Genomic DNA, 14,801 nt, shown 5'->3' on the forward strand with positions numbered 1-14,801 from the left:
GTGTTAAGCATTTATCACAGAGATTACAAGGTGCAAAGAAATCTGCCCATCTGGGGAGAAGATGCTAGACTACGTGAGCCTTTGTCCAGCAAGCCTCTTAATATTCTTGTGAAGATACAGCTCCTGAAGATGGGTCAGCAGTAACTCACAAGGTGCCAGTGAAATTAACTCTTTACTCAAAGAAATAAAACAGCTTGGGCCTAGTGAGCACAGCAGCTCTTGCCCCTATGAGGTGATCGTGGGGACTGAAGATCTCCGCCTTCTCCAAGTCTCCTCCTTCCATGAGTCCTTCTCAAGCAGGCTGAGACTTTGTCGCCTTGTCCATCCCTGCTCCACCCTCTACTGACCTCTTTTGGTTCTGGGAGACCAGCAGGGAGGGGAGCAGGAGAGCAAACCCCCTGGCTTCTTCAGCAGCCTGCCTCTGCTCTGCCTCTTGGGCCCTCTCCTCTCCAGCCTCCACATCTGCCTTTGATTCTGGGCTTCTCTCTGCCACAGCCTCCTCCTGCTCACTAAACCCTGTTACCTCTTCAGCTTCCGACACCTCCTCCTCCCAGTCTGCTCCCTCTTCTCCCTCTGACCACTCATCATCGTCCCACCACCAGTCCCCTGGCTTTGGAGCCTTTCTTCCCCAGCTCATGCCTCCCTTCACTCCTTTGCGTCCAGCCAGTCCGTAAAACTCACTATGCTGGACTGGCCATTTCTTGCTCCAGGATTTGGGCGATTAATGGCACAAACAGTATATACACAACCCTGTTCCATGATGCTCATCTTTAAAACTTTCTGCCTTACCTTCTGTAGGCGAATTGCTATGATGAGGTCATCCTGCAATGTCTTTTTCAAAAAAAAATGTTTTCTTTGAAATGTTTCCCCCCCTTAAATCCTCTAGATTTCATACAGCAACATAGACTTCTTAAATAAAACCCACTGGTATTTTTAAGGAATCCGCTTGTCTCTTTTTGTTTCAAATGAACGACAAACTTAAAAGCATTAACTAGGTATTCTGATTGAGAAGACTACTGCACTTGATCTGTCTGGTGAGAAACATAAGAGATTATTGTCCAGACAGAAGCAGTGACCCAGGACAGGACATTTGTATCTTTTTAATGTTCTCCATCAGCTTTACGTTTGCAAGTCCAGTAGAGAGCTGCGGGTGTCCTTCAAGGAATGATGACTCAACACCAGACCTTGGGTGCTCCATTGCAAATCATAGAGGGTGTCATTTTAAATTGCGAGTGTAACATTTAGCAAAGGCTACTGTGCAATTGTTCTGTGTTGCTTGTCTTTGTAGCCGCAGCAGCAGCTTTAGCTCCTTCTCCATCATTCCTATTATCACTTACGTTATTTTTATATTGCTTCATATTTCAAAGCGACATTATGCTTTTATCTTGCATCTTTGCAACTGCTGCTTCCCGCAGTGTTTTTGCTGCACTTGCGGCACCAAAGTGACCTCTTTGGGGTGCAAGCCCGGGCAGAATGTATGGAGGTTCCAGGCTGCCCAGACAACAAGACCCGCCTCTTGGCATCATTGATGTGGGCCAGAGGAAAGCAGAGCAATACATTTGGCACCAGGTTCATTCAAGATTAGTTATACAGTGCTACCTCTAGTTACGGACTCGATCCATTCAGGGGTGCCGTTTGCACCCCGAAAAGTCCATAACTAGAGCACCGTTTCTGTGCACACACGCAGCATGATAGAGTGCTTCTGCGCATGTGCAAAGCCTGCAGAATGCTTCTGTGCACGCATGCACGGCAAAACCCAGAAGTATACACTCCCGGGTGTGCCGCGTTCGCAGGCCGAAAAGACGCAACATGAACCTAACACAACACAGGGTATGACTGTACTCATAGTAGACTCATTGAAAGTCCATCCAACAATTTCAGTGAGTCTACTCTGAATATCATTGGATATCGCCCATAATTTACTCTGCACTTACCATTTTGCAATAATTTACTCAGTGTGCTTTTAATTCATTCATTTATTTATTTGATAATTTCTGTCCCATCCTTCAAATACGTTTCCCGGGACACATCACAAAACTGCCACAAAGTCAATAGAATTTTATCTATATCTATATAGATTAAATAAAATCTGTATAGGGGGGTTAAATTAAATTAAATTGTATATTTTCTTACAAACATTTTAACACGTATTAAAATTATATGTGTGTGTGTGTGTGTGTGTGTGTGTGTGTAAACTGCTCTTTTAAAGGCTTGTGAAGTAAAGCAGTTTTTGCCTGGTTCGGAAAAAATAAGTCCGTGGCTATATTTGCATGTTGTGATAAACCAAGAACAAATTCAGGCATACTTGGGGCTCTTGTCTCTTCCAGTGTGGCTGTAAGGATTTTGAGGCTTGTACTTCCTTTTTCTAATTAAACAACAACAACAATTCACTCACAAATGGTGCTAAATCATAGGGCATGTCTGAAAGTAGCAAACTCAGTCCATAGTTTATGAAGGTGGCTTTCTTTAACAAACCATAGTTAAAATTAGCCAGATAAGGAAAGTGCAGCAGAGAAGTGCTCAAACCCAAACCTTGCCCAGCCTTACTGCTGTCACAATAAACCATAGCTTTAGCATCGCAATGCAGCCAATATGTCTGAAACATGACAAGGACTTACATGGGAAATTGACCTCCATTTTTTTTTCATTTCAGACTGACATCTGGTAAATGTAGTTAAATCTTGCTCTGTGGCCCTGTGCAGACTTGAGATTTCAACTGATTTGTGTATCCAATGAATAGCCAAGTCCTGTATATTTACAGGAGTCCTATTGAGCCATTGGCATTTTGAGTTAGCCCCGCACAAGTAATGGCCTGTTTGAAATTATTTGGAAAGTGGTATGACCTTGTCATTGCAAAAAGACATGCAGCTTTTCTGTATGAGTCAGTGCTTCTTGTGTTATTTAAAGAAGGAAATTGTCCAACTGGGCAATTAATCAGTTAACACCAGGAACTTTGGTTTTTATATTTCCCAATATGCAAAGCATTGGGCCAAGTCAGTGTGCCAGAAAATTGATGATTTTGGTTCTGGCTGAGCAGTTTGGCGATTGGGTTCTCGTAAATAACGTTAACCGCTGATTAATGGGTCTGATGAAGATGAAATATTTGATTTTGTGCCCCAAAGTACTTAGACCTTTCCGGCATCATTGCCTTAATTATTTGCGCGGAGACAGCCAAGACGCTGTGCTACCCGAGGCAAAATCATCCAAATTGCTTGCCCCATGATAAACATGCAAATCAGATAATTAACAGTTCACTCCCCTGTAATGGTACCTCAAGATTTTCTATCTGAGATTGCGTAATGCAGAGATTGTCATCTATTCTGGTGAGAGAATTTTGGGAGGAGCGTCTTGGAATTTATTTTATATATATATATATATATATATATATATATATATATATATATATATATATCTTTTTTGCTGGGATATATGGTACCCACAGCAGCGTCTCAAAATTTGAAATGTCCCTGTTAATTTGGAAGAGGTTGATGAGACCCGGATGCAGACCATGGAAGTTTCCGTTGCTCCAACCCCATCTGCACCATGGCCAACTGGCTAATTTTATTTACCAGTAACTCTGCTCCTGCTCTCATATATTTTCAAAGAACAGTTTCTGTCACCCTGACTTAATGCAAAAATACATCATTATTTAGTTAATCAAGTTAGCAAGAGCTCAAGAGTGCTCTCCTTGACTTTAATATAGTCCCCTGGGGAGGGGGAACTCCGTGTTAAACCTCTTCACCAGTGCACATTTAGACATTCTCATTTCAGTGTCGATTAAGCCATTATACTTAACCTTCTCTGCATCAAGTGAGGGGCAGAAAGAAAACCGATAGGCTCAAAACCAGCTTTTAATGGAATTCTTTTCTCTCTCTCTCTCTCTCTCTCTCTCCCCCTCTCCCCACCTTGCTTTGCTGCTTTCCTACCATAGGATCCGGGTTCAGGCTGTAAATGACATCGGAGCAGGACCTTTTAGCCACTCGATTAAGGCCAAGACCAGGCCTCTGCCCCCCTTACCTCCTCGGCTAGAGTGCACTGCAGCGGGTCCTCAGAGTCTGAAGCTGAAGTGGGGAGAGAGCAGCTCCAAGCAGCACACTGCCGACGACATGCTGTACATCTTGCAGATTGAGGACAAGAACAAGAGGTAAGAAGAGGAAAGAGGGTGAGGCCCGGTTGACACCGGTCTTCTGATCTGCAGCTTTCTGGATTAGTAGTAGTAGTAGTAGTAGTAGTTATTTTTTATACCCCGCCCTTCCCGGTTTAAAAACCAGGCTCAGGGTGGCTAACAGCAAATATAAAACATTGATTAAAATGCGACTTAAAAACAGCATAAAATACAACATAAAATGCAGCATCAATATCAATAAAATTCAAAAATTCAGGGGTCATTGGGGGGGCAGTCAGTAGACATCAAATGATCACCAGGGCTAACTGGCCAAGTTGGTCCTACTAGAGCCAGCAAGGAGACCAGGGAAGAGTTTAAATGTGGGGTCCCAGAAGGGTTTCTTTATAGAAAAAGGGAAGGGGAAAGGAAATAGAGGATCAGGCTAATTCAAATTGAAGGCCAGGTGGAATAGCTCTGTCTTACAGGCCCTGCGGAAGGAGATCAAGTCCTGCAGGGCCCTAGTGTCGTGGGACGGAGCATTCCACCAGGTCGGAGCCGTCACTGAAAAGGCCCTGGCCCTGGTGGAGGATAGTCTGGCTTCTTTAGGGCCTGGGACCTTTAAGCTATTATTATTCATGGACATTAGGGTCCTCTGCAGGACATACCAGGAGAGGCGGCCCCGTAAGTACAAGGGTCCTAGGCCGCATAGGGCTTTAAAGGTCAAAACCAGCACCTTAAACCTGACCCGATACTCCACCGGGAGCCAGTGCACCGAAATCAGGAAAGGGGTGCTTTGCTCATTCTGCTTAGAGGTGCTGGTGTTGCAAGAGTTTTATTTAGGCCAAGCCAAAAAGGGGGTCCTAGTCTAGGTTAAAATGCAGTTTTAAGTGACAGGGCGGGAAGGTGGGAACGGGTTAAAAACCATTTAGTGCCCTTGCTGAAAACAGTTGCTGGGATTCAGCAGTGGCAAGTGGAATATAGGTGCCCCCCCAAAGTACATGTTGCATTCAGACGGATGTTTAGTTGCTGTTAGATATGCCTCTTCTCTCCATGCTTGTAACAGTAATCTTCTTATAGCAGAATCGAGATTTATTTGCACGTTGTCTAATCAAGCAATTTCCAAGAATATGCTGCTAGGTTTTCAGAGGGGATCAGCTTCCCACCTGGTTCCCTCGCGTCCCGTGATTTTAGCTGTACCGGCCCATTAGCCGTTCTAAGGAGACTGGCGGGAACGGTTCTGTCTCATGCTTACTGTCGTGGGTATTGTGAACTGCAATTCTTTTCTTCTAAAGCTGCCTAATGATAAAAAGTGCCTTGAGCAGCATATAAGCCCCCCGCATTTATAGCAATCGTTTACGAATATAAGACACCAGTTGGATTGTGCTCCTTGAAAGATGGCTTGATTTGTCGTTTCTTGATCCGTTTAAGAAGCAGAAAATGAATAATTCATAGCATGGTTTTGAATTGCCATACAAGCAGTGCTCGCGGCAAACAAATCTTGTTACCCATTGGCCTAAGTGCTTCCTTTAGCCAAGCGTTAACTAGGACGCACCAGCCCCCCAAAGGATGTGCTTATTATCTTACAGCAAACAGAGTATCTCGCTTCAGTGGGCTCCCTGATCTGGACCGAAACTCTACAGCCAGACGTGAAAAAACATTAAATAGCTGGGTTTGAATAGGATTGGGGGAGAGGGAGGAGAGTGAACAAATTGTAGTAATTTGTTCTAATGGGTTTAATTCGACCTTATTAGAACCAGCTTCATCAAGCCACATGTTGCATTCATCAGGAAAGGTCAGAAATGTTGTTTGAGCTCTTCCCATGCCACGTAAATGACACATGAGCAACTGCTCTGGAGTTGTTTTGTAATATAATGCCCATTGCTCACCTCTTCCCACCTCTGATGCCGGTGTTTGTCTCAAATGACTTTTTTCCTGATTCGCTCTGGGAAGCGGGCAGACTTGGTCAGAAATCTCAGTTTTTGATTTAGATTCATTTCTCAAAATGTAGCTGTCATAACCGGACAAGTTTGCCCTGGCTCTTTCTTTTTCTTCGAAGAAATTGCTCCTGCTCCTGTTGTAACTGCTTCACATTGTTCATGAACAAAGAGATTCCTAATTCAGAGTCAGTTATGTTGAAACTGTAATTGATGTTATTATGTCACATGTTTATTTAGGATGTCATTTCCAGAGTTCAAGGAAGCTCACAAATCATAAGTATAGCATCAGTGTTAAAATATAAAATGTGCATATATATATATAAAACATTTTTTATTTGCCTGGGACTTTAATGTTGATTTTATTTTTTAATGGTGTTTCAGAATGTGTCAGTTTTATTTTAGTTTTATGCTGTTCGTTTGATATTTTTAAAAGATTTTTTTGTATGAACTATAATTTATACTTGGTTTCTAAATTTGCTGGCATTTTCTTAATTGAAAGTTGTAAGAAATAACTTCAGTGACCTTTTTAAAAAAAAATGGAGAAAGCTAACCACAGTAAAAGTAGAACGAGCATTTAGGAATAAAATCCTAATAGGATTTCCATGCATTTCTGAGGTTATTGTTTTCCCCCCTGAATATATATAAGATCGGGCTTATTTCATTTGTTTTTATTTACTGTGTTTCATATATTCCACTTTTCTGGTAGTGTGTATTTGGTTATATGGAGAAGAGTGAAGGAGCCCTCATCCTAACTGCAGTGAATCAGGCAGCTGCATTAACCTCACTGCATTCACATTGCCTTTTGAATCACTTAAAATATTAGAATTGTACCGGTACCCCAAGGATCGTTCTAGTCCAACGCGCTGCGATGCAGGAAGACAAATTTGTTGTGTGTCAAGGAGCCCATAGCCACCCTCAAATAAAGACACAATTCACACAGAATTTTTGTTTAAGGTTTTTGGCATAAATTTTGGCCACAACTTTATTGATTACAGCATGTGAGTGGTTGCTTAGGTATCAGTTAGCAACTATCTGTTCCCACTTAGAAGTAGGAACAGAACTGACACCCACAAGCCTGCAAAAGTCAGTAAGGGAAAACATTTTTGGGGAGAGCATGGAACTGGGCGCCAGGCTCTCACCTCTCCCCAAATGCTCCTAGGGGCTCCTGCGTGGCCCAAGCCCCTTGACAGGGGTTCGGACAAGAGCATGGCGAGCCCCTGGATTCCTTTAACGCAATACCCTTGCAGCAGCAGCATTGGAGGGGCCGGCATAGCCAACCATACCCCCTCCACCAAGCAAAATTAACCAATGCATAACCGCCACCTTATAAGTTGTGACAAATTGCTACGCAGTGGGCAAAAACCAAATGGCACCAGCCAAATGGCAAAATTCCTACCAGGCCCCTGCCCTGAAAGCAGACAACCCCATGACAGGCATAGCAAGGTCAACGCAAAACAACCCTAAATATAGGGAGGGTGGGCGGGTGATCCGATGCGCGCAGCGAAAAGGGGAAGCTCAACGCTGCGCGCGGGGAATAAATAGCCCCTCATCAGTCACTCATAAAATTGCTACACCAAATTCTCCCCAACGACTGAGGGGTACCCAATCAGATATGTGGCCATCTATACTAACCCGCCCAGCAACAGAGGGGTGTCTTGGTTGCTCCCACCGCAACACGTGCTCTCCATGATGGAGAACATGCTTTGGTATGAAGACAAGCCCATGGTTTGGTTGGCACTGCACTTGAACTGCCTAGCATGCTAGCCTTAAAATGATGCTCTGGGCATAAGCAGTTTGTACGTCAAGCTGTAAAGAGGCCCCACAAAGCACACAGTCTGCTTTGCCCAGTGATGAATACAGTTAATACGCAGCTGCCGCAGGTTTTCAAGGAGTCTAATTAGGAACCCGTTTACACTCTTTAATTGAATCAAGATCATTAACACCCACTTTAACAGCAGTGCCTCCTTTCAGTCCAGCACCGAGAGCTCTGCAAGTAGATTCTCTGAAAAACACAAAAATAGGTGCATTATCATACTCATTCATAATAATCAGCATGCACATATTTTAGACTTTGGCTAGCAAGTAAGGAAAGGAAATTGGCAATTAAGACAGAGCCATATGGTTGCTATAGTATTCCAAAATAGCCAAACTCGTTAGGAAACAAAAGGACAAAAAAGTGAGTTGATGACACCCTATTTGTCCGAAAGTATTCATTTGATGATATACCTGTGGTACATATCCCATGGGTATGTTGTTGTACATACACACACTCCTTTTCTGTTCTCATCTTGTTCTTAACGATGTCTATTAATTGAGATTCTTTGTGTCCTCTGATTAATACATGAGAAATGTGTGTCTGCAAGGCGGATTTGTGAAAGACTGTTCTGCCATGGTTTGAGCTGAGATTGTCAACCCTAACAATAGCCTATAGAGAATGATCAGACTAAACAAATTATAGATATAGTTTAATACACGCCATACACTTAAAGTGCATTTCCCCCGCCAAAGAATCCTAGGGACTGTACTTTGTTAAGGGTGCAGGGAAATGTAGTTCTGTGAGGGGCAAACTACAGTTCCCAGGGTTATTGGGAGGGCGAGTTGCTTTAAATGTATGGTATGCACATAGCTTAAATCAAGGATCAGCAAACTTTTTCAGCAGGGGGCTGGTCCACTGTCCCTCAGACCTTGTGGGGGGCCGGACTATTTGGGGGGGGGGATGACGCAAGAGCATTTGCGAGCGGCAAGGGCTGGAGGCGGAGGCAGCGGAGATGTGCTTTCGAACTGCTAGGTTGGCAGGAGCTGGGACCGAACAATGGGAACTCACTCAGTCGCAGGGATTCGAACCGCCGACCTTCTGATCAGCAAGCCCTAGGCTCAGTGGTTTAGACCACAGTGCCACCCGCATCCCATGTGGTTGTAGCTGGAGTTATTTCTACTCAAGAGTTAGACCCACTGCAGTGTCCTTGGCTAACTTGGGTCTATTAATTTCAATGGATTTACTGCAACGTGGATGGATATAACTTGTAGCAACCTAGCCAATTATACACACAGATTGTGTAGCCTACTGGTGAATTTTATTTTTTTAAAAATACTTTGTTCTATAACTTTAAGGAAGCCCCCAGGAGTGTTTTTAAAGTGGGAAAATAATAATTATGTTGGTTCTGTAAATCTCAGGAAACAAATAGTGCAACCCAGATGGGCATGGTATAAATTTTAGATAAAGATATACAGTCCTACCTCAGGTTACGGACGCTGCGGGTTGCAAACGTGTCTCCTGCACGGATCGCATTCGCAGCCCAAGCGTCCACTGTAGATAGATAGATAGATAGATAGGCAGGCAGGCAGGCAGGCAGATGCCTCCTGCCTGTCAAATATTGACACTGTAGAAATGGTTTGGTTTCCTTAAACTGTGTTATTTACATTGTTTATTTGCAAAGAGGCTCTGGAAAACAACTTCCTTGCTGCTGTACCATCTTCATTTAAAGGTTTCTCGGCGTTCCAGCAAGTCATCTAATGCTTTGCCCCCTTTTTCTACTTCAAGCACTTCTCAAAACTCTGTGCACTTCAGTTCATTGGCAAATTATCTGCTGTGGTTTTAAGCATGGATTAGAAGGGGTGGGGGTGGGGAAATCCCATAATTAGCTGCAGGTTTGACATTAATTTCTTTCAAGAGCGGGAGATGTCAAGCATTTATTGTCTTAAAACTGGCACTTCCCTGCGATGTGAATCGCATCTCATTTAACTATTATCGGTTGCTGCTTTGTGAGGTGTGTAAACCTCTCTTTCAAATGCCCTGGTTGTTTCTGCTTCAGGGAAAACAGGCTCAGGTCAGCAGGTTAGCTCATTGGGATATTAATTCTCTCCTCCTCACTTCCCTTTCTCTGTCGCTTTTCACCTGGAGTACAAAAAGGAGAGAGTTTGAATTTGCACCTGGGTAGTGGGAGCCATCGCCCATCACATTTTTTTTTATTTATGCCACTGAATTTCACCTGGTGTTTAAAGCTTGCAGATTTAGGGTGCTTTCCTTTTAGAATGAAGTTGTAAGGAAGAGGAAAATCTCTCTCTGAAATACCTTTTATTTTATTTTATTCAGGGAATCCTGAATAGATGTTCAAAAGCCAAGGGTACAGAACGGGAGTTTGTGGCTTTATTCATAATTCCCAAGTTTGACTGGAGTGTCTTAAAACGTCAACAGGAAATTCAATACAGTGGCATGCAAACAGTTTCCTGGAAGATCCTTACGGAGAATAAATTTATATTGACAACCACATTGCAGGCTTGGCATCTCCTGAGCATTCTTTCTAGGAACACTGTGTTCTGTATGTGTATACATTAATGTTCTTTTTGATATTAGAATGCCAGCAAATAGGGCTGGTTCTCGTTGTTAATGCAGAAAAGATACGAGGGCAATTTTCTGAGGATCGTCCCCTCCGTCAGTTCATTGCTCCCTGAGCTTTACTAATTTAGACTTTTCAAAACCCAAGCTCCCATTAAAATGTAGTGTCAGTTGGTGACAAACCCGTTGCAAAGTCAAGTTTGGGTTCCTTTGGCTCCCCCACCCCACATGGCCTTTTCTTGTTTTAGCAAAGTACCTGAAAGTTTTGCTGCTATTGGTTTGCATCCTGGCTTCATTTAGAAGCAGGTGATGCCCGCCAGTGCGATTGGCGTCAGGGAATCCTGGACCTGGAATCTGAAGCCTTGCGGCATGAAGTCTTACAGGTGCTAGTACGGTTCGGTTTGCATTTTGATGGGTTTTATTTTCATCGTTTAGCTGCCTTGAGCAATATGCTGGATAGAAGGCAGGATAGAAACCAGCAGCAGGGGGGCCCTCAACAGCAAGCCTATAAGTCATGGCCACCTGGCGTCGTATATAACGGGACAGGTAAACTCACAGCCCCCAGTTGCAACCCCTGTGCCATTGTTGGTCTGGTTTGATTTCAAGCTGCCCAGGCAAAGGGGAGCAGGGTTTGGAGAACTCTGCAAAACTCTGAGTCTTTGCCCATGTGGTTTGAAATCAAGCCACACAGGCCAAAGGAAGATGCTTCTTCAGCCATCATAGTGGCATCATACAGGTGTGAACCACGTACAATATAAAACCATATATCCTTTAAACAAAAAATGCAACCTAAAATGGGGTAAAAGCAAATAAAACAGATTCAGGGGGTTCATACACATAAAACAGGGCCCAATCTTGTGGGTCAGGGAAAGGCCTAAGCAGAAAGGTAAGTCTTCACAAGGTGTCTGAAGCTGCTGGTGGTTCGAGCTTCACCTGTGGCCAAGGGAAGGACATGGAAGAGGTGCATCAGTGATGCCATGTGTGACGGATTGGCCCTAGGGTGGAGGAGTTATTACCTCCCAGCTCAGAAGGAGTTAATCCACCTTCAACTTAACTGACAGCTCATCCTTTGGGGGCAGGGCGGTCCCGGGTATCAAATCTCACAGAGGTGTGGACTCAAGAAAGGGCAAAACTTACCTGAGGAAAGATAGTTTGTGTACTAGAGTCACACAGAAAAGCGTTAGATGGTGAAAACCTAGAGTGCCACGAAGTTGCCAGAGTGTTGAGGCAAATCGAGACAGTGGGGATCCGAGCTGAGGGAGGCCCTTTACTGTAGGCAAGAGGTTGTTCATTTAAGTAACCCAGAGTATTGAGGATACCAGGCCACGAAAGCTGGAAGAAGACTCTCATTACTATTAAGTCCTTGAAGTAAGGGGGGTTTGTTTTGAGGCGAACTGAGTGGAGGGGGGTTGGTTGCACCCCTGTACCCTTTTGGACACTATTTTAGTAATTGAGAGGTGGGGGTTCGTCGCACCATGCCCCCCCAAAAAAAAAAAATGTTGGGAGGAACTCAGCACACCTGATTGGGTGCATATCTCTCTCTCTCTCTCTCTCTCTCTCTCTCTCTCTCTCTCTCATCTAATTTTCCTTGCCTAGGGAGCAGCCAGCCTTTCTACTTTGAGATGTGACAAGGAGAAATTGTCAGGGAATGCAAACTGCGTGCTTCCGACCTTAACTGAATTGTACAGCTATACCTAAGAGATCGGCTACCTTTTGAAGCTTCAGTGTTCATAATAAAGATGGAACTTTTTGTTGCTACTGTTGAATCACAGCATGAGTTTTCCAGGCATAATCGAGATTATTCGTTGGGGCTGTTCCTCCTCTATTTTAAACTCGTCGCTGAGGGAAGCCATTTCCTTTCAGACTGTTTGGACTGCCGCTCTCTTGCATACTAGAGATCCAGTGTGGCATAGTGGTTAGTTGTGTTGGACTAGAATCTGGGAGACCCGAGTTTCAAATCCCCTTGGGCCAGCCACTGCATCTCAGGCTAATCTACCTCACAGATTTGTTGTAGGGGTTAAATGAGACGGGGAAGAGAATTGTGTACAGTGCCTCGAGCCCCTTGGAGTAAAGGTGGAATATAAATGTGAGTTAGAAAATTTAAAAATTGGAGTTGATTAGCTGTTCTTGACTAGTGCCATATGACTGACATTACATCCAGGTTTAAAAACTTGGCTTCCAAAACATTCAATCAGGCAGGTGATAATTATGCATGGAGATGATAAGAATGGATGATGCTGAAATAGACTGAGGTTTGTCTGGTCCAGTGTCATGTTTTCAACCATGACCAGCCAGATGTCTCTGGAAGCTCAAAACCAGGGCACAATATTGAAGGTCAAGAGTTACAGTACGTATCTGTCACCATAAATGAGTCTGCTTGAAACAGATAAATGAATGAAAGCAATATTGGAAACGATATTGAAAGCCTGACATTGAAAAACTTACGAGTCGGGTCCAAAGGCACCCTTCTGCATAAGGGACGGACTGATGGAGAATTCCTCTTTCACTATAGGGCGTTGTGACCCTTCACACTAGAGCACTGGGTGAGAAAAGTGAAAAAGGTAAATCCTGAGATAATGACTAAAGCACGGGGACAGATGCTGCACCTAGCCTTCCTGTTATGGCACTAAATGAACTCTTGCACAAGCTCTTCTGGAAGTGCTTATGGAATATCATTAGTATCTTTCTACTCCTCTGTCCTCTGGATCCAATTCAAAAGTGCTAACCGGGCCCATTGTTGATTAGGTAGTTCTCCCTGACTTTCTTGTGTACATGATCTGCAGAGAAGCTTAGCAAGGCACTTGTGCAAGGACAGCATGAAAATTCAATAAGCTTTCCATTTTCCGTAAACTGCTTTGGTTTTCTTTTGTGCCAGAAGTGTTAAGCAGTATATACATTTTCCAAATAATATAAAATAAATATTTTATCTGCCTAGTGGTGTGTGCTGCTATTTGATGACATATGGGATGCTCAGGGACATAGGATGACACTGGGCTACTGACAAAACATACTTTTTTGTACTTTGGGCAAGCTAGTTTATACCAAGAGAGTAAAAACTTAGGTTAGGACTGAAGACTCCTCTGTTAATTTGCCTTGAAATCACAATAGCTTCTTCCACAGTCACTTGTTGATGGAAATGAATTAGTAGTAAGCAGTTGGTGCTTCCTGGGTATTTAAGGTTTTTGGGTTTTTTTAAGAAGGTCTATGTTTGTGACACCATGGTCATCGGCGAAACTTGCTGCAAACCATGGTTTTGCCAGTTGTGAGCCAAAATCGGAAATCAGTGCTCCCTCCACCTCCCATGTCTCTCCCAGTGTAAGCTCCCCCTTTGTTTGCCTGAGAATGGTTTTCCAAGGTGTTAACCAAGGTGAACACTAACCAGAATTCAAAACCAGGTCTTGAAGTGGGTTTGCAAATCCAATTAAGAAGAAAACTGTTTAGCGTCAACATGGTCACCATCATAGCAGACGCTGGCCTTTAACCATGGTTTACTATAACGAGGTAAACAAAGGGTTGATTTGCAACTGGGGAGCAGGGTGCTCTAAGCCTGACTTGGAAGTCAGTTTTACATCTGCACCTGACCCACTGGGTATCCGACTTTCTACAACCTCTCTTTTCAATCCCCATTGTAAGTGTGCTTTGCAGTAGTTTTATCTTGATTGTGAAACATTTTTGGCCACTGAGTTGGATTATGTTTGAGCCCAACCCTTTTACAACCAATTTAATGCTGTGAATCCAGATATATTCCGAGAAACATTAGTATTCGGCTACTACATGAATTTATGCTCCTGCTGTTGATAATCAGGAGTGCAGAACATCAAAGCAGTGGATCTCCGGACAGTCCATGCAGTTGCTAGATCCAAATCCAACGTTCACAGCTGTAAAGAGCACATTGAGTTAATGAAACATGCTGAAGCAGTAAATAGTAACCAACTTGGTCTTCTCTCTCCCCTTGTGTCTTTTAGATTTATTCCAATCTATAGGGGACCAAGTCACACCTACAAGGTACAACGGCTGATGGAATTCACCTGCTTCGCTTTCAGAATACAAGCCGTAAATGAAGCTGGGGAAGGACCTTTCTCCGAAGTGTTCACCTTCAGCACAACCAAATCCATTCCCCCCGCCATCAAAGGTAAATAAGACACACCTCCTTGTTTGGGCTGTGTGGCTATGGAAGTAAACTAACCACCTGACGCTTTAGATTATTATTAATACCCTATACAGCACTGGTAGCATACACTGTGATTTCATTTGTCCTCAATAGTCCACTGTTGAGAGGACATGATTGTTCAACCCATTTGATAAAAGAGGGGAGTAAGACAGAGGTTCTGGAGCTACCCTGATTTGACACCAGCTAGAGCTTCATCAATATGAGTTGTTTCTTATCCTCCTTTTAGGCCTTTAAATGTAACGTATCCGCCCA

At 43.6% G+C, this 14,801-nt stretch overlaps 1 protein-coding gene across 1 annotated transcript in view; it reads left to right on the top strand.

The window, feature by feature from the left end:
• FNDC3B (fibronectin type III domain containing 3B) overlaps window positions 1–14,801 on the top strand; it is a 255,448-nt gene that overhangs the window by 225,698 nt on the left and 14,949 nt on the right. Inside the window, exons 23-24 of the mRNA XM_033150663.1 lie at window positions 3,932–4,144; window positions 14,344–14,510. Coding sequence (XP_033006554.1) covers window positions 3,932–4,144; window positions 14,344–14,510 — 380 coding nt within the window. The remainder of the gene's footprint in view (window positions 1–3,931; window positions 4,145–14,343; window positions 14,511–14,801) is intronic.

This window comes from Lacerta agilis, chromosome 5 (assembly GCF_009819535.1).
Source record: "Lacerta agilis isolate rLacAgi1 chromosome 5, rLacAgi1.pri, whole genome shotgun sequence".
Classification (NCBI taxonomy): domain Eukaryota; kingdom Metazoa; phylum Chordata; class Lepidosauria; order Squamata; family Lacertidae; genus Lacerta; species Lacerta agilis.